Genomic DNA, 17,890 nt, shown 5'->3' with positions numbered 1-17,890 from the left:
GAAGGGAGATCGCGTCTTCGCTGGGCCGCTGGCCGCTGGGTGGCGCCGCTGACCCACTGTAGAGCAAGCGGCTGCAGATCGGCCCTTGCCTCTCAAGCTTGCGGAACCAATTTCTGCGCTGTCGTAATTCTCTCGGCCTCTTCCACACCGACCGAATCTATCCCCATCACTCTAACCAACGTATACACGCCATGCACTGCAAAATGCAAGATGCCAGCCAAGCAGATGAGTTCCATTATGGATACGACTAGAATGGTCTCAGATCCGATCTAAAGAGATGTGACGCTGGCGACTCTCGACGTGAAACGGCCTTGTCCGAGGTCGCCGAGCGCCGAGCGCCGAGCGGGTATATGTCGGAATCTCGCGTGATGTTGCTAGCTTGAAGGCAAAGTGCCACATCACGTGGGTTTCGCGTGGGGGCTCGGAATACTCTGCAATTGGCCGTAATAACCGGAGGTGGATACCCAGAGACTGATGGACGTGCACAGGGTACGCAGGGCGCACAGGGATCGCCTCCTTCCGAGATGCGATCGACGGTTGGTTACGTCAGGCTCCTCCTCTCCTGCTCTGCTCTCCCGGCATTTATCCATTCAACCTTCCCTCGCCAAGTAGTTTCATGCCGCGCCTTGCCACGTCTTCGCGTCTCCCGATCTCCCTCTTAACATCTCGACGTCTCTCTCCTTTTTTTTCTCTCTCTTCTCATCTACTCTTCTCTCTAACATCAACAATGGACTTCCTCAAGCAGGCGCAGGGCTTCATGGGCCAGCAGGGCGGCCAGCAGCAGCACCAGCAGCAGCAGGGTGCCGTCGACCCCAACGTCCAGCAGCAGCAGCAGCAGCAGGGCGGCATGGGCGGCATGGGTGGCATGGGCCAGCAGCAGCCCCAGGCCGGCCAGGCTACCGGCCAGATGGACGCTCTTGGTGAGTTCTCCTTTATCTGTTTCTCTTCGCGGCGTGAATGCTCTCGAGTGATCCGGGGGATGGAGTGTCCACCCCTCCTCCTGGCCTTGCCGGCTCTCGCTCTCCCACTCGCATCGTTTCTCGCCTCCCTGCAAAGCTTGGCATCCCCTCTGGTTGAGCTCAGCGCCTCGCTTTGCTTGTAGCCACCTCCACTTTCCCCTCCACCACCACCTCCACACTTCTTTTCCACATCGTCAACCTCCCCAATCGTTCACATCCCCCGTCCGTAGCCCCATCTTCCGGCTACATCCTCAAGCATGGAACTAACGAAACCAGACAAGGGTGTCGACGCCGTGCTTGGCAAGTTGGGCTACAAGCAGGACACTGCCACCAACGAGCGCATCTCGGACGGTGTCCGCTCGGCCTTCAAGTCGGTGAGTGTGGCGGCGGCGGCGCTGGAGGAGGGAGGTAGAAGACTGACCCTAGGCCACCGGCAAGGACATCCCCATCCAGGACAAGCAGTAAAAGCGTGGTTACACGTAGGGATATGCAGCGGTTCTGGGTCTGTGGGTCTGTGGCTTGGTAGAATCGTTGGGCAGATGTGGATCGAGATATTGAGAGGCTGGACGTCGAGCTATGCGAGCTGGAAGGGTTGTGAGTCCGAGATTAGAGAGCAAAGCCGGGAATAGCACGCCCGCAGCAAGGAGTTCGTGCCACTTGTGATGTTGCAACGGGATGAGTGGACGACTCGATCCAGCTTGCATGTTGGCTGCCGTCAGCCATGAGCCACGAGACACGAGCGCATGGAGCGCAATGATCGCCCCCACTGCATGTTATCTTATCGCAATATTACTCCATCAATGATCGTCCAAGGGCAGGGATGCAGATCATGCAGACAACCAAGCATCTCAACCGCGAGGCCATCCCGCGATGGCTACGTCATGATTGATGATTGAGCGTAACCACGCGCGACGACAGCGCTAGTGCGACAGCGCGACAGCGCGACAACGCGACAACGCGACGCTAGTCTAGCGGGGAGCGCAAGACGCACCCGTCATGCCTCCCAGACCAGAGGCATCGTTACGATCCGCCATCCCCGATCTGGGGTGCTCATCGCGGCTCACTCGATCGCACGTTACATCCCACGCCCACGCCCACGCCCACGGGCTATAAGCTCGACCTCCACGCCTCCAGTCTTCACATCCCCCTCTATCCCATCCTACTCACTTCAATCTCACCATGGATTTCCTCAAGCAGGCTCAGGGCGCTCTCGGCGGTGCTGCCGGCGGCCAGCAGCAGCAGCAGGGTGCCCCCGCCGGTGCCGCCGGTGCCGCCGGTGTTCAGCCCGGCCAGGCTGGCGCCGCGGGCCAGGCTACGGGCCAGCAGGATGCGCTTGGTGAGTCCTCCGTCATCCTTGCTCCCATCCACCACCGCCTCTCCTTCCTCGTCGTACATCTCCCGCTCTCTCGTTCCCCCACCCATCGGTCCTCTCCTGCCTCCGATACCTCTTCCAGCTGCATCCTCAGCATAGAACTAACGGCAAGACAAAGGCGTAGACACGCTCCTCGGCCGCATGGGTCACGCGCAGAACGCGCAGACGACCGAGAAGATCTCGGACGGCGTCCGCTCGGCGTTCAAGTCGGTGCGTACGGCAGGCGCAGGCGGACAAGCGGACAAGCTGACAGCAGGCGACGGGCAAGGACGTGCCGATCCAGGACAAGCAGTAGGACAAGGAGCAGATGTGATGCAAACAAGTTGAGCTGAGCAGTGTAGAGAGTGTATGGCCGTGGCCGTGGCTGTGGTAGCGAACATGAGCGAGCATTTGAGACATCCCCATCCACCCCACGCCCCCCACATCGAGGGACTATGGAGGTGGGAGGTAGGCCCCGAAGGCTATGGTCGCCACGTGGCACCCGCCACACTCGGGAATACTTTTCCCCCGGGTCCTTCCGGCCCCAGCCAGCCAGCCAGCGAGCCAGCACCCCCGCTCAACCCGCCGGCGCGCTCGCTATCCAGACCTCGCTCACCACCACTCCGAACAACAACAGCAAAAATGTCTGCCTGGCGCGAGTTCATGTCGTACGTTGCCGTCGGAGGTGTGCGAGTGTGCGAGTGCTGACGCGTTCTCGACTTTCGCCGCGATTCCCGCCGCGCTGCCCGTCCTGCCCTTCCTGCCCGCCTCTCCGCCTACGATCGCCCGTTCCCCTTCCCCCGTCTCACGCTGCTCGCTCGACCGCTGAATTGTCATCTCTTGCTTGCCATAATCGTCCCCTCGTACGCCCGCCGCTCGCCCGCGTCGCGCCCGCCCATGCCCTAATCACATCCCCAATGCGCTACCACCCGCCACCACCCGCCGACCGAATTACCATCCCAGCTGGAACAAGTACACCCAGATCGCGTCGCGCGCGGTCCGCACCGCGCTGGCCGAGAGCGAACGCGTCGCTGCCGAGAAGCGTGCGGTCGTTGGCGCGTGAGTGGCCGATGCCGCGTGGAGCGAGGCGGCGGCATGGAGGCGGCGGTAGAGATGGAGGCGGCGGAGGCTGTCGAGATGGAGGAGGCTGGGCATGGACGGCTGGCGCGTAGCGAGCTGAGGAGCGGAGATGGACGGCGGGACGGGGACGAGTCCCCGGATCTGCGTCCTTCATTCCCGCCCGGCCCCATCGTCACTTCTCTACCGCGCTCCTTTCCTTCCCCCCTCCCTCCCCTCCTCCCTCCCTCCCTCCTTGCTCCCCTCCGCGTGACTTGGTAACCCGCTAACCCACAGCAAGTACCAGAAGTGGGAGAACGGCCAGCCCTCCGAGTCCGAGTACATCCAGCCCCAGACCAACAAGGACGCCTAAGTGGTAGACAAATGCATGGATCGTAGAGCGGCTCGAGGCACGAGGGGTTGGAGAAGGTGATAGAGCTGAGGCAGTGGCATGGCGTCTGGAGTCAGGATCTCGCGGCGGCGTTGAGCAGTATCTGAAAAGCACAGAAGATGAGATGAGCCGGCTCCAGCTCCAAACGCTTGTGCACAATCCCCTGTTCAATACTAAGGATGCCATACGAAACCTCTACATCTCTACTGCGACCCGCCCAGACCCGAGATCGTTCGCCGCCGCTCTGGACGATGGAAATACGTCGTCTGGCATCAGCACTCTCCCTGACGCAGCTCACCGGGCTCGCGGGCCGCTCGTCCGCCTCGGGCGTCGAATCATCGCCATCCTCGCCGTCGTCGCACCACGCATGGTCGTCCGGGAACGCCATGACCCCCGTTCCCCAATCAAAGCTCATGCCGGGCGAGCGCGCTTGCCCTCCAGTCCCGCCTGCAGGCGTCGTCAGCGCCGAAGCAGATGCGGGCGATGGGTCGCGCCACGGGTTTGCCGTCCAGCTCGTTCCAGCGTTGTTCGTGCTTTCCAAGACGCGCGGTGGCTCATCTCCGCCACCAGAAGGTACGGGGGCGCCCGCGGCCCAACCCTCCGGCACATCGGCAAAGCTGCTCTTCGAGCGCTGAAGCCCCTTGACTTTGCGCCGCAGCGAGAGCACTACGCCGCGCCGCTCCGCAACGCCGTCCCCGAAGCCGCGCGGGCGCGCGGGCGACGGCAGCCATGGGCGTGGGAGGCGCCCGTTCAGCGCAGGGTGCCCGTACCGCCGCCGTCCGGTGTTGAGCACTCCGTCATAGAACATGTTCATCGGCGGTTGGCTGTAGTCTGTCCGCGAGTCGGCGGGCGCGACGTAGAGCGTATCGTCGTTGACCGCGTACCGCCGCAGATTCAGGTGCTGTTGCGAGCGCGGCGCGGGTGGGATGCCCGCCACGTCCTCAGCGCCCTCGCCGTTCTGTACCTCGCAGATGTTGCACAGCGCGGTGTACTTGCTCAGCGGCGTAAAGTCGCGGTTCATAACGTAGCCCCACCAGGAGGTGTAGCCGAACAGCGCGACCATAAAGAGCACGGCTGTCGGCTTCTTGCGCAACGAGAAGAGACCCGTCACGAAGACCTGGAAGAGGAGTAAGCCCCAGATCATCCGCCTGAACGTAATGCTCCATGCTGTGCCGCCAGCCTCGAAAGGCTTGAAGTACACAAAGAGAAGCTTGTATTTGTAGACGAAGTCTGCGTCAGTTATGTGTCTCTTAAGCGCAACTCACAAGCCATGCCAAAGTAGACTGTGGCAAACATGACGACGAGCGGCGACTCGACGCTATACACCATGGCAATTGTGAAGATTAGCAGCGGCGGCGACATGACCCAGCCGTAATTGATCTCGGGCGGGGCGTTGGCCTCGGCAAAGTCACGCGGCGTCTTGGCAGACATGCGCGAGAAACCCAGACTGAAGAGCGGCCCAATGTTGAGGAACTGGAACGGCATCATGCCCAAACCTTGCAGGCAGACGTACGAGACCATGAAGTTGCGGGCGTTAGACGAGCGCAGCGACTCGGCCAGCTTTCTGGGAATCTTGGGTGAGCTTCTATGTCACAAGGTCGCGCTCACTTCTGAGGGGTTGTTCCCCAGATCTAGCTCGAACCACTTTAACCACGTCGTTGCCACCACGAAAATCAGGAGCACCGAGAGGACGAGGAAGAGGTGGTACCTGGTATCAGCTTCGTATCGTATTGCAGATGCCTCACTTGCGTAGGAGCGAGAACTCGACCGCACTCCGCGAGCGGAATCCCTGCATGTAAGACAGCCACTCGAGGAGGAAGGGGATGAGGCTGTTGAACGTTGCCACGAGAATCGACGGCAGGGTAGTCTGGATGAAGGCCTTGATCCGAGCGTCGCTCTTCATCCATCTCCACAGCCACGGCGCGCGTTTCTTGATCAGCTTGTCAGAGAGTAGCGAGGCGAATGCCGCGTTGGTGGGCACTGGGTATCAGCTGAGCTACCACGGTCCTACTCACAAGTCAGGAACAGCAGCACGAGCGTCATTACGCCCATAATCACCACGTCTCTGATTCCAGCTGAGCGACGAGAGATGTTCACGCGGTTCCAGATAATGTCGCGCGGCTCAGGAGCGAGGTTTGTGATAAGCTGCGAGTGCTCGCGGTAGTGCACGACCTGGGCCGCACATTGCGTGTCCTTGATGTCCTCAAAGGTCACAAACGCGACATGCGCGGCCGGAAACTCGCCAGTTTTGCGCAAATGCCGTACTTCCATGTCCGCCTCCTCAAACTTCTTCTCCCAGTAGTCAATCGCGTCGACCTTGGCCCCAAACATGTGAGGCCTGAACATGGGGCGCGGTTTGGAGGTGTGAATGGCACTAAACTCGCGACGCAGCACCTCCGGGTCGAGCTCAGTGCTACCATAGGTGGCGTTGATGTCGCCTGTGCTCTGCACAAGAGGAGTAGTATCGCTCACGCTTGCGTCCTCGGGGCTGGTTTGACGAGGAGCCCCACCGTTGCCAATACGCATGGCCTTGCGGTAGATGTCCGGGGTGTAGCCCTCGGCCTTGGCAGGATTGCCGACCCAGTCGACCCAGGCGCGCTCCAGGCTGCGGAGGGCGTACGTACGCTTGTCCAGTGCAACTCGAATAGGATGCACATGGCGCCCGATATTGACAGACTCGACCTTCCAGCCGCAGCCCTCAAAGTACTCAGCGAGCTGGCGATCACCGCGAAGGTAGGCAGGCACCTGCGTGACGATGACGGTGCGTGAGCTGACCGAGTGGATTAGTCCGAGGTTGAACGCCTGCCGTGCGTTGATGAAGTAGTGGTAGTTGCGGTGGAGAAACCACAGCGTCAGACCGGTGAAGATGTACACAAAGGTGATGTAGACGGTAGTTGGCGGGCGGGGGTCCTTGAGAATATCTTCAAATGAGCGCTTCATATGGGTGCCATTAAGCACCGGCCACGCATCGTTGACGCCCGTCGCGCTTTTGGGATCTTCCACGCCCTAGGGTAAGCTGGACAGAGAAGGAAAGCTCACATCTGGCTCAAGGATGAGGGTAGCAATGACCTCGAAGAAGGACAGCAGCGAGAACAATCCGAAAAGGCAGAATCCCATGAAGAAGAAACCGAGGAGCTGGGGTTAGGGGCGCCTGGGCATGACATACGACAGCGGCATCGAGGCCGACGGTCTGCAGGACGACATAATCGCTAGTCTTGAGCGTCGGAATGATCCAGCCAAAGAGGCGGCGCCATCCGCGCTGCTGTACGTCGGGAACATGAGCGGCTGCAGGGGAGAAGTCTGGCGTCAGCGGTCCGCAGCTGCGTAGCACAGGCAGGACTGACCTTTCAGCTTGGTGCGGGGCATGTACACGAGCGACCATCTTGTGCGGAGAAAGCTGAAGATGATGAAGGAGGTGAGGCCGATACTGAGGGAGAGGTAGAGCTGCGTCTGAAGCCATGGTCCTGGGCGCGTCAGGTTGGTCGAGGGAGTAACATACCGGAGAAGTCGCCGACCTTCTCGTCGCCTCGTCCTTTGGTGAACATGGCGGGTGGGAGGAGGCGCGCAATGGCGATGGCGACGGAGATGTGAATGAGATGAGAGAGAGAGAGAGATGGAGAGAGAGAGATAGAATGAGCGATGAGAAGAGCGATGGAGGAGGAAGGAGGATGAAAGTGACACCTCCACCGATCCACCGACGACATCATTCTGTGCCTAAACAAAGTGAGTGGCAACTGCGGTGGCCGACATCCATCATCCCATCATTTGTCCTTCTTGCCCTCAGACATGTCACAGCATCACGCAGGTCACGAATACAACGACTACAGAACACCAACTTGCCCCAATCCACATCACCTCGTCACCTTTCGCGTCCAGCACTGCATAAAACCCTGCGTAACACAGAGACCAGCTCTGTGCTACCACACAAAACAATGGACTACGAGAAGATATGTAAAAGATGGGGGCAGACCTACGGTATATACTTACCAGGCCTTGGGGCCGACGTTCTCGCTGAACCACTTGGCCGTCTCCTCGTCGCTCGTGTACGAAACGTAGTTGCCGCGGGGGTCGTACTCGCAGACAAGGATCATTGAATTGCCGTACTTGGCGTCAAAGATCTTGCCCGGCTCGCAGACCTTCCATGCGCAGCCAATCTGCGTGGTGCCCTTCCAGACGGCCTGGGTAAAGTGGCCGGTGGTGTTGCTGTAGCCCGGGTTGTTAAAGTCGTACGAGTAAACCTCGTCGGCCCACATCTGGAACTCGGCAGCGAGGTCCCAGTTCGAGCCCGTGCCGGCGGCAAGGTTCTCGCCGGTGCTAGCGCCAGAGTGCGCAAACTGGCACTTCTGAGCGTAATCCGCGGCATAGTCGGCCAGGCCCTGGTTCCAGGTAACGGGACCGGCAGAGTACTGCGCACGCAGGTTGTTGTGCAGGTCGAGGAGCTGCTGCTGGTACGCCTGTGGGCCAGTCTGGGCGGGGTCGGTGAGAGCGGGCTGGGTAAAGGCGGTGCTGGCGGCCGTGCTCGTGGATGAAACGACAGGGGTCTCGGAAGGCGCAGGGGTCTCCGAGGGGGCGGGGGTCTCAGTGGACACGGGGACGGGAGTCTCAGCGGGCGTGGGCGTGGCCTCGTCGGCAGAGCTGGAAGCGGGCTGAGAGCTCTCGACAGGAGCAGGAGACTCGGATGGCGACGAGGAGGGCGACGAGGAGGGCGATGAAGAGGGCGACGAGGAGGGCGACGAGGAAGCGGAAGGAGCGGCCTCGTCAGACGACGACGACGACGAGGGCGAAGGCGTCTCGGGAGCCGGAGCGGGGGTGTCCTCGGGGGTGGGAGTGGGGGTGACAGCCGAGTCGGAGCTCACGCTCGGCGTGGGCTGCTCACCAGCCTGGGTGGGCAATGGCTGGGGCTCGCTGCTACTGTCGTTGACGTTGTCGTTGCCGGCGCTCTGGTTGGGGCGAGGGACGTCGGGAGTGTGCTTGGGCTTGCACTGGCGACGAGGGTGAGAGCGGGCGGTGGCCGGGGCGACGAGGGCCGTGAGGAGGGTGAAAAGGGCGAGAACGCGCATTGTCAGTGGTATAGGTGTTGGGTTGACGAGGTTTGTCGGGAGTGTCGAGTGTCGTAAAGGAGTGTGGAGTATAAGTGAGATGGGACTGTCAAAGCCCTATCGTAGTAGATGAGATGGTGAGAGAGACGAGGAGGATGGAGAAGAGAGATGAGGAGATGATGAAGAGCAGCGCCTGGCTGTTCAAGATGGCGAGAGAGAGAGAGAGTAAGAATGAGAAAGAGAATAAGAGAGGGGGAGTCTGAGCGTTGTTTGCAGGAGTAGCCTTCAGGAGGAGAAGGCCGAACAGGACCAAAACCCTGTTGTTCCTGCGGTCCCGGCATTCCCCCAAGGCGCGTCGTTGGCGCGTGGGATGGCCCTTGCACCCTGAGACATCCCTTACCTGCGAGTTGGAGCATTAACTCTTGAATTCTGGTAAATGTGATAGTCTAGTTTCATTCAGTATTCTTAACCATCCCATGTGATTGTATTCAGGGGGTTGTTATTAGAGGTTGGGCTAATAATTCATCCAACGTTATATGTGACGCGTCTTCTTGGCTCGAGCTGCCTCATCAAGCTCCTTGCATGCGTTGCTTGAGACCGTCCACACCAGAGCTCAGCGGCGCGTCTTGACGCGTTATTACGTGGGTACATACTGTACTGTACAGTACTGTACATGAAGTGATCTCTCCCCGTTCTGTTCTTCCGCGTCAGACGGACCAGACGGCCAGACGGCGTCAGTTGTTCTCATGTTTGAGCCGCGTGAGCTCGCTGAAGACAGTGTGCTGCTGCAAAGGGGCACCCATCGAGTAGTAGTGAGTAGCGTAAGTGACGGGTCTTGTCAGTGAAACAGGCCAAGCCAAGGTGAGTGATGAGTGAACACTGGACAAGCGACTTGGGACGACTGCAGAGGATGAGGAGGCCGGGGGGGGATGTCGTGGATGTGATGATGGACGAGAGAAGAGGAAGAGTGGGGTTACCGAAACGCCCATCCCTTGATCCCAGACCGGCATCAGGAACGAGGTACCACCCAAAAGCCGCATCTCCTTCCGTCACAACTCTTCCCCTGTCTTGTCTCATGTCCCATCTCTTCTGCTTGATAATCTCTTGATCACGACCAACTCCAGATCAATACCCATTCTCCGTCCTCTGTCTCGCTGTCTCAGAGATTCACCTCGCAGCCTCGAAGACTGCAGCGCGCATTCATGTGAAATGCCGTGACTCTTGATGAACACGCCCGGCTGCCCCATCCCCCATGCCCTTGTCCTTACCGCAGGGCGTGGCGCCGACTCCATGCCCTGCATGTCTGCACGTTTGCGCGTTTGAGCGTTTGGGTGCGTCTCATGTTCACCGGGTAGACCACACGCCAGAGGTGCGAACGCACTACCCTCCTCCCTGCCGTCTTGGCGGCCTGGGGTCATGGATCGATGATGGAGCCACGAGCATCGAGCAGCGACAAGCACCTAACATGGCAAGCGCATCGAGTGGAACTCGACACGGATCGTGCCCGTCTGCGTTTGCGCGCACGCCCCGCTCGCCTCGCCCTGCCGCCATCTTCTCAAAGCCAAGACCACCGCATTGCTCTAACGCACATGTGCGCATGACGCTCGGCTCAATTACCCATGTTCTCGGCGTTGCAGCCCCTTCGTCCCATCTTCGCTGCAGGACAGACTCGCTGCCTCGCGCGCCCTCGTCGCCAATTACCCATATTCTTTTCGGGAGCAGAGAATGTGCTTGGACGTCACCTTCTGTCAACACGCACACAGAGCTCTACCGTATAGGCGAGGCGCAGCTCGGGCGGGCGCCAGCCCGAGGCCGTTGTTTGCGTCCCGGTGCGGAGCAATGACATGAGCAGAGCAGCAATCTGCGTGCCGCAGTTTTCGAGCTAATGGGCTAATGAGATACTGATGAGCGCGCTCGGCGACCGGGGGGTGTCACTCTGAAAAATCCCAACTTCCAAGTAACAAGTGACGAGATGAATCCCCTCTGCGCCTCGGCGTGGAGCCTCCGCTGGGCGCCGTACCGCTCCGCCGGTCCCATTCCGCTCCAGAAGAATGGTACCAATTCCGCCGACAGGGCGCCGAGTGCGAGAAGCAGCGCCGGCGCCTGCCAATCCATGCAGGCTTCTCCCGCCCGCCGTCGCCGCCCCGCCGCTCCCTCCCACTTTCCATCAGACCGTGCAAGACATCCTCATCGTCGACGATGTGGCCGCCCGCCTTCTCGTCCATAAGTACCCGCTGCGAGGGTGTCGACCCCCACCCCGCCATGCCTCCGCTCACTTACGTGACCTACCAACCCTCTTTCGAGCCGTTCACGACCGACCGTGCGCCGCCGCCCCGCCCCGCTGAAGCCAGAATACATGTTTCCCGAGGAGGACTCGTGGAGCCTCACGTGTGTGCCTGCGTGCTCTTGGACTAACGCAGCGACCTCGAGAGATTCCAAGTCGACAACCTCGTCTTCGAGGTGCGGACCCCCCTTCGCTTGCGCTGATGCAGGACATCAAAATCGCCGAGAGCATGTACGCCTACACGCCGCCCGCGCGCTGCGCTGACCAGGCTCCACCCGGCCCACGTGCCGGCCAGCCAGCGGTGGTGGTTCTCCGAGTTCCTCCCGCGCGTCGTATATGTGCGTGGCGCGCCGCGGCCGCTGATTCCAGGAGTGGTGTTTCTGGTTCGACCGGTGCGCATGCCTGGGGGAACGCTCACGCAGATCCGTGACGAGCGAAGAGGTCGACGCGCGCATGGGCGCACTCGTGACACACATGCTCGCGCAGTTCCACTACCATATCCTCGATCCGGCGGGGGTGCGGTACAGCGTCGCGGACTTGCTGCAGAGCGTGCGCGCCGTGCGGGATGTAAGTGGCGGTGACGGTGTCGGTGGGCTCACGCCAGCGGCTGCATGTGCAATCGCGCGGGTTGCGGTGGGACGACGAGTGGCCGTAGCTTGTAGTTGTAGGCAAATGGAGATGATGTCGGAACCAAACAAAGAAGAGTAGTCGAGAGCGACTAGGCACGTGACCTCCACCTTGGTGACCTTCTTTCTGCGTCTTGTCTTCATCCACACTCGCATCTCTCGTCTCGCCCACAACTCAACTCATCATGGGCGAAGGGAGTCCCGGCACGCTGCGCCACAAAACTCTTTCAGTCTACTATCCCCTCCTGACCACGCTCGGCGCCCACCTCTCCGCGACCGTCTACAACTCCGATCCCCCCGAATACCGCGCCCTGCTCTCCACGACCATCTGCGCACCCAACGCGCCTGGGCTACCTCCGCCCCCGCCCCCGTCCGGCCCGCTAGAATGGACGCAGCAGGAGGCGATCGACCGCATCGTGCACGAGCTGGTGCGCCTGCGCGGCCCGCGCGGCGACGCGCTCGTCTGGGGCACAAAGGTGTGCCGTCCCCGTCCGCGCTGACGGCAGCCGTGGAGCATGAGCACGCACATCAACCTCTCCCGGCCGGGCGTGGAGGCTGCGTGTGCGCAGACGCCGGCATCCGTGCTCCGCGGTCGGGCGTGGCACATTCTCCGATCCAGGTGACCGGTGGGGTCGCCAGTGCAAGTTGCTGATGCCAGGCTTGGCGACGCGGTGTTCCGCCAGCTCTTCTTCTCCACCAGCTTGTTTCTGCCCCTCGGGAATAACTGTTATATGCAGCTCAGCGGGGCGCCGCTCAGCGAGAAGGCGGAGGGGAAGAAAGCGGGCGAGCAGGGGAAGAAGCGGGCGGCCGCCGAGGCTGAGAATGTCGAGGAGCGCGATGGCGAGACGAAGCGCGCGCGATCGGGGGAAAGGAAGGTGTCGTGAGTCTGGCCAGTGGGAACGAGGGGCAGATCAACCGGACCGAAGGTCTGATCCCAGTCCGGCGAGCCTCGTCCTTCAGCGTCAGCGCATCTTCTACGCGCGACCACACATCGACTCGCGCGGCAAGATCATCCACGGACTCTCTCCGGATCGTGAGCAGTCTGTCGGGATTCGAACTCACCCAGACATTCTCAACAAATTTCGCGGAAAGGCGCCCCCGTCGGACGACAAGTGCGAAGTGTTGCTGCGAACCATTTTCCCGCCGAAGAAGCCGAAGCCGCCGCGCTCCGGTGTGAGATCCGTTGATCCCAAGCTCGGGAAGGCCGACGATCGCGACTCCCCGAAGTTTGGCGAGCCGATTCTGTCGAGGCAGCGACCGAGTCCAGCACGCAGGGCGAGTATGCTCGACGCAATGCGCGAGATCCTGACACGTCACTCGCGTACTGCCTATGGTGGCATCCTGTTGAGGTGTTTGGATCGCACGGTATGTCGAAGCTCGCGAGTTGCGCTAACTAATAGAAGGACGTCAGACTGGTGTGGCAGAGGCTTATTCAGTGCTAAATGTTGCAGTCAAGTCTTGGTTTCGAACGGAGTGACGCTCCACCCGAGCTGGAGCCGGTGCCGCACACTCAAGTGAGTCAGTTGAGGCCACTCCAGCTCACCCCAGGTGTGCCGATATCTGGCTACTGTCCTCCGCTCCGTATTTCCCGCGACGTTTATCGGGTCCCGCAATCTCGAGGTCATTCTTGCCAGTGGGTCTCTAATCGCGGCGCGCTGACTCCACAGACATGCGACGGCTAGTGACGCTCAACCAGAACGAGCTCATCAATGTCCACTCCCTGATGCAAGGTGTGCGCGTGGACGAGCTCACTTGGCTGTGCGTCGAGCACAAGCAGCGAGTACCCATAAGCGAGGCCACGAAGCGCCGAGAGCTGGCTACGCAGTTCATGCACTGGCTCTTTGACAGCTTCCTTATCCCTCTGCTCCAAGTGAGTGATCGCCTATTACGGCAAGCTCATGCTAAAGGCGACGTTTTATGCCACTGAGACGCCGACGACTGGTTACGGGACGGTGTACTTTCACCACGCGGCGTGGGCGAGCGCGAGTACCCCGCACATCGCCAAGCTCGCGGCGACGACTCTGGAGGAGCTTGATTCGGTACGCAGTGCCTTGCGTTCCCGCTTACCGTGCAGGAGGCGGCCCAGGAAGCTGTTTACAGTCAACTTGGCGCGGCTTCCGTGCGCTTTATTCCTAAACCTAACGGTCGCTTTCGACCGATCATCAACTTGGGCAAGCGAGCTGTCCGTCGAGTGTATGCTCAACTGACTTTTTAGAGCGGTGGCAAACGGGGCTTGGGTGGTTCTGCGTCCGTGAACGAGGTGCTCAAGACCGTCCAGCAGGTCCTGACCTTTGAGATGGTACGTCCTCTGCCGGACACTCTGACAGCAGCACCGTCAGCGTGACGAGCTCGGTGCTGTTCTTTTCGGGACCAACGAGATCTTCCCTTTCCTACAGAGTCTGAAGAAGGAGCTCATTGACGAGCGAGGCCGACTGTGAGCGGGGCAAGCGGCAGAACTGATCCCAGGCCCAGGCTCTACTTTGCCAAGATGGACATGCAATCCGCCTTCGATACGGTTAAGCAGGACAAGATGCTAGAAGTCATGAGGTGTATTCTTGAGAAGGTGGGCGGCGATGGGACGACGTATGGCTGACCGAAGAACCACGAGTATGCCCTGGCCGTCCATTGTATTCTGTTGCCGCCTGCAAGTAAGGCGTCTCAGGGAATACCGCGCAAGCTGTACAAGACACGGGCGTCTATTACGCGTGCGTGCCGGCTTCGCTGCATGTGCTGATGTATTAGAGGACGCACAGTCGGGATATGGGCACCAAGCGAGGGTTCTGGCGGAGAGCTTGCGCAACGCCGTCATCGCAGACCTGCTGCGTCCACGGGACGTCACCCGCGCCGAGGTCATGGATCTTCTTCGCTCACACGTGAAGAATAACCTGTGGCAGTATGACGGCAAGCTCTATCGGCAGAAGGTCGGCATCCCGCAGGGCTCCTGCGTGAGCAGCTTGCTCTGCAGCTTTTTCTACTCGTGGCTTGCGTCCGACTACTTGTCGTGGACACGGCGGAGAGGGACGGTGAGGTCCTCATGGGGAGACGTCCGCTGAGTTTAGCGTCTCTTGCGATATATTGACGACTTTCTTCTCGTGACTGACGATTACCACGTAGCGCGGCGGTTCGTCAATACCATGTCGCGCGGGTTCCCAGAGTACGGTGCGCATGTCGCGCCGTCTAAGACGGTCCTGTCGTTTGAGTTGGCGTATGGAGGCCAGGCGCTGCCTGTGATTGCTGCGCGGGGCGATGGGCGGACCTGTGAGGTTGGCATTTGTTTGCGAACTAATGCCAGACATGCCCTTTTGTGGCTTCCTCATTGACACGAAGATGCTCGATTTCTCCATCGATCCGGACCGCATGCTTGCAGCGCGTAAGTAGCTGTCCGTCAAGTTCACAGCTGACGCAAAGCCATCCGACAGTCATTTGCGCTACGCAAGGTGCGCGAGCCAGGCGCCTTCTTCGTCGGTTGGCTCAGCCGGTAGGTCGCTGCGACCGTGGCGGTGGTTGACGTGCAGACAACTACAGAACCGAAACCAGGTGGCCTACGTAAGACCCTCGCCGCCTCAGCTAATGACAGGTTGACACGCACCACAACTCGCTCCCAACAGTCTACTTGAACGTGTTTGTCAACTTTGCCCTGAACGCTATGAAGATCCCACACTATTTCACGTGTGACATGAACGCGCGGCGCTCAGCCCTGGTATTCGGCTGGCTGCTCATGGCGGGCGAGTACACGTACACGGCCGGCCAGGCGCGGGTGCACCACGCCGCGCGGCACGACAGTGCCGAGCACTATGCGCTTCGTCGGAGCGCTTTCATGTTGTGGGTAGGAGAAACGGGGGAGGTTGTTGACATCAGCGTGGCGCTCAGCGCGTATCGCCTCGTGCTCACGCGCAAGGCGTCGCGATTCCACCGCGTTGTGGACTTGCTCGTGCGCGAGCTCGGGAAGTACCGCGGCGAAGCGGGGCTGGAGGGGGTCGTGAGGCGAGGCTGGGCAATTGTCAAGGACGCGAGGTATTAGAGTGCACATGTAGCCATATTCTGTACTCGTTCTGTGCCGTGAACGTATCACCGCGCTTCCGATGCCGCATTCCACGCGTCGGAAACCAACAAGTCATTTCCGCCCAATGAGGCGTGCCTGAAGCGGTGCACCGAATGCGCCACGCCACCGCCTCGTGCAAGTCCAAGCGCTAGCTGCGCATGGGGATATAACAAACGCGGCGTGCCATTCACCGCGCGCACATCACTCACTCGCTCATACATTCACCACTCTCCCGTTCCCTCGCCTTATCCTCGTTCCGCCTCATCCTCGCTCCCCGCTCCGCCCACCCTGCTACGCCATGTGCCCCCCAACAACCGTGATCATCACCGCGCCCCAGCTCGGCCTGGCGTGCACGCAGCTCATGCTCCGCCATCCGCGGCATCACGCGGTGCCCTATTCTGTGCGTTCGGCAGGGGCCTGCGAAATGAGTGGCTGGCAGGGGGGACGGAGACTGGAGACCGGAGGTCTGGACAGCGACCTAACCCCAGACACTGTACGACGTCGCGGCCTCCCACTTCGTCCCGGGCGCCTTCGAGATGCACCTCCTCTCGGAATGGACGGCGCGGTGCGACCTCTACACGCCGTGCAGCGCGCCACTGGATCCAGGCATGGACCACGACGCGTGGGTCGCCGTGCTCGAGAAGCTTGTGCGCGGCGACGCGCTCGTCGTGTGGTACCCCCGGTGGAGCGGGCGGTGGCCTGGCGCGTGGGAGGTGTGGCGGGTGCGGATCGCGGGGCGCGTCGCGCGGCTGCCGCTTGCTGAGCGGGGAATGCGAGTAGGCGCTTGGATCGGCGCGCTGCTCTTCGCGCTGTGGGTGTGGGTTGTGCGACTGACTCCGAGGGGGTACGAGCCTGTGCGCGACGTCGAAACGGGTGAGAAGTGAGTTGGAAGTCCGGGGTCAGTACGCTCGTCCTGCCATGCCATGTTGTGCCATCATCTACTAGTCCGTGTCCATCTTGTCGTCCTTCGGCTCGGTCTTGACGTCGCGCAGCGCGGCGAGGAACGAGCGGAGGTTCCACGCGCCCCCGCCGCCCTGGACCCACGGCATCATCGAGTCGGGGAGGGTGCCGTTGCGCAGCGCCATCTCGAGGTCGTTGACGGCCGCGCGGAACTGCGGCGTGCCCACGACGCGCTGGAGCCCGCTCGCGCTCCCCACCGCCTCGCCGCCGGGCAGCGACAGGTCGGGCGGCATATGCTGCGCCATCTGCGCCGCGAGCTCGGGCTTCTCGGCCAACAGGCGAGCGACCGTCTCAGGCGTTAGGATGTCGCTGAGCGACGCCTCCTCGCCGTCCGGGATAGGCAGGTTGTTCTCCGCCCACTGGAAGAGGAGGCGCGCCACGTCGCTTTCCTTCGGCCCTGCGGGCGCAGCGGCCGCAGAGGAGGAGGACGACTCGGCGGGCGCCGCGGCGGAGGTGCTCGCTTCAGGAGGCGCCACAGCGGCGGCGGGCGCATCGGGCTGGATGCGGTGCGCCTCGTTGAGCGGAGCAGAGCCAGGACTGGGTAAGCAGCGTGACAGGGGGGTGACGTACATGTACTCGGGGTCCTTCAGAATCTCGTCAATGTCGGTGGTAGCACGGTGGTCCTCTTCGGCGAGCGTGCCGCGCTGCAGCCAGAACTGGGGTTAGTGGGTGGGGGAGGGAAGGGAGTCCAAAGACACACGCACAAAGTGCACCTGGTTCGAGCTGCTGAACTTGAGCACGAACGAGCGGCCGGTCCGGTCCTGGCGTCAGCTGGTCCGCGGCTCTACGAACCGCAGCCACGCGCTCGAACGACGCCTCGCCCGGGAAGATGAGGAGCTCGTCCTCTGCGCGCTTTGTGGCGGCGTTGCGCCAGGCTGCGTCAGCTCTGTCGGGCGGGCGGCGTACTGAAGTTGACGATGCCCTGGTCTATCGAGACTTCGATGACACCCTTCTCGGGTTGCGGGTCGACCCACTTTGCGGCGTCGGAGCGGCGGAGCGAGCGGCCGGCAGGTACGGCGACGAGGAGGGACATTGGGTTTGGTGGTGGTGCTGACTGGAGATAGTGGAGGAAGTCGAGGATAGGATGGTGGACGTCAGCGTTGCGTCACGTGCCTTGCACGTGGCGGAGCGAGTGACCCAACCGTGGTCCAAACATCCAAGGTCGCGACGTCGCCAGCCCAG

General features: G+C 61.3%; 7 protein-coding genes across 7 annotated transcripts; 4 read left to right on the top strand and 3 right to left on the bottom strand.

Moving 5' to 3' along the window:
- Positions 1–847: 847 nt before the first annotated feature.
- On the top strand, positions 848–1,424 carry COLE_03841 (uncharacterized protein; the record flags this gene model as incomplete). The annotated part of the gene is made up of 3 exons (XM_065626313.1): positions 848–920; positions 1,236–1,333; positions 1,386–1,424. 3 exons carry the CDS (start codon positions 848–850, stop codon positions 1,422–1,424), a joined length of 210 nt encoding a protein of 69 aa, XP_065482394.1.
- Positions 1,425–2,138: 714 nt separating this feature from the next.
- Positions 2,139–2,626, top strand: COLE_03840 (uncharacterized protein; the record flags this gene model as incomplete). Its single annotated transcript, XM_018422876.2, has 3 exons — positions 2,139–2,295; positions 2,444–2,541; positions 2,585–2,626. 3 exons carry the CDS (start codon positions 2,139–2,141, stop codon positions 2,624–2,626), a joined length of 297 nt encoding a protein of 98 aa, XP_018279715.1.
- A 326-nt stretch (positions 2,627–2,952) lies between these two features.
- Positions 2,953–3,739, top strand: COLE_03839 (uncharacterized protein; the record flags this gene model as incomplete). The annotated part of the gene is made up of 3 exons (XM_018425315.1): positions 2,953–2,978; positions 3,274–3,369; positions 3,664–3,739. 3 exons carry the CDS (start codon positions 2,953–2,955, stop codon positions 3,737–3,739), a joined length of 198 nt encoding a protein of 65 aa, XP_018279714.1.
- Positions 3,740–3,960: 221 nt separating this feature from the next.
- On the bottom strand, positions 3,961–7,302 carry COLE_03838 (uncharacterized protein; the record flags this gene model as incomplete). The annotated part of the gene is made up of 10 exons (XM_018420789.2): positions 3,961–4,023; positions 4,056–4,987; positions 5,023–5,329; positions 5,366–5,465; positions 5,503–5,737; positions 5,773–6,763; positions 6,797–6,892; positions 6,924–7,057; positions 7,102–7,221; positions 7,257–7,302. The coding sequence occupies 10 exons, from the start codon at positions 7,300–7,302 to the stop codon at positions 3,961–3,963; spliced, it is 3,024 nt and encodes a 1,007-aa protein (XP_018279713.1).
- A 438-nt stretch (positions 7,303–7,740) lies between these two features.
- Positions 7,741–8,817, bottom strand: COLE_03837 (uncharacterized protein; the record flags this gene model as incomplete). Its single annotated transcript, XM_018422875.2, has 1 exon — positions 7,741–8,817. One exon carries the CDS (start codon positions 8,815–8,817, stop codon positions 7,741–7,743), a length of 1,077 nt encoding a protein of 358 aa, XP_018279712.1.
- A 7,229-nt stretch (positions 8,818–16,046) lies between these two features.
- On the top strand, positions 16,047–16,632 carry COLE_03836 (uncharacterized protein; the record flags this gene model as incomplete). The annotated part of the gene is made up of 2 exons (XM_018426593.2): positions 16,047–16,148; positions 16,237–16,632. The coding sequence occupies 2 exons, from the start codon at positions 16,047–16,049 to the stop codon at positions 16,630–16,632; spliced, it is 498 nt and encodes a 165-aa protein (XP_018279711.1).
- Positions 16,633–16,689: 57 nt separating this feature from the next.
- COLE_03835 (uncharacterized protein) lies at positions 16,690–17,741 on the bottom strand (the record flags this gene model as incomplete). Its single annotated transcript, XM_018420788.2, has 5 exons — positions 16,690–17,245; positions 17,279–17,364; positions 17,413–17,469; positions 17,501–17,583; positions 17,615–17,741. The coding sequence occupies 5 exons, from the start codon at positions 17,739–17,741 to the stop codon at positions 16,690–16,692; spliced, it is 909 nt and encodes a 302-aa protein (XP_018279710.1).
- Positions 17,742–17,890: the final 149 nt, after the last annotated feature.

The sequence above is a fragment of the Cutaneotrichosporon oleaginosum genome, assembly GCF_008065305.1.
Source record: "Cutaneotrichosporon oleaginosum strain ATCC 20508 chromosome Unknown ATCC20508_contig03, whole genome shotgun sequence".
NCBI classification, from domain to species: Eukaryota; Fungi; Basidiomycota; class Tremellomycetes; order Trichosporonales; family Trichosporonaceae; genus Cutaneotrichosporon; species Cutaneotrichosporon oleaginosum.
This window is presented reverse-complemented; position numbering and strand designations above follow the sequence as displayed.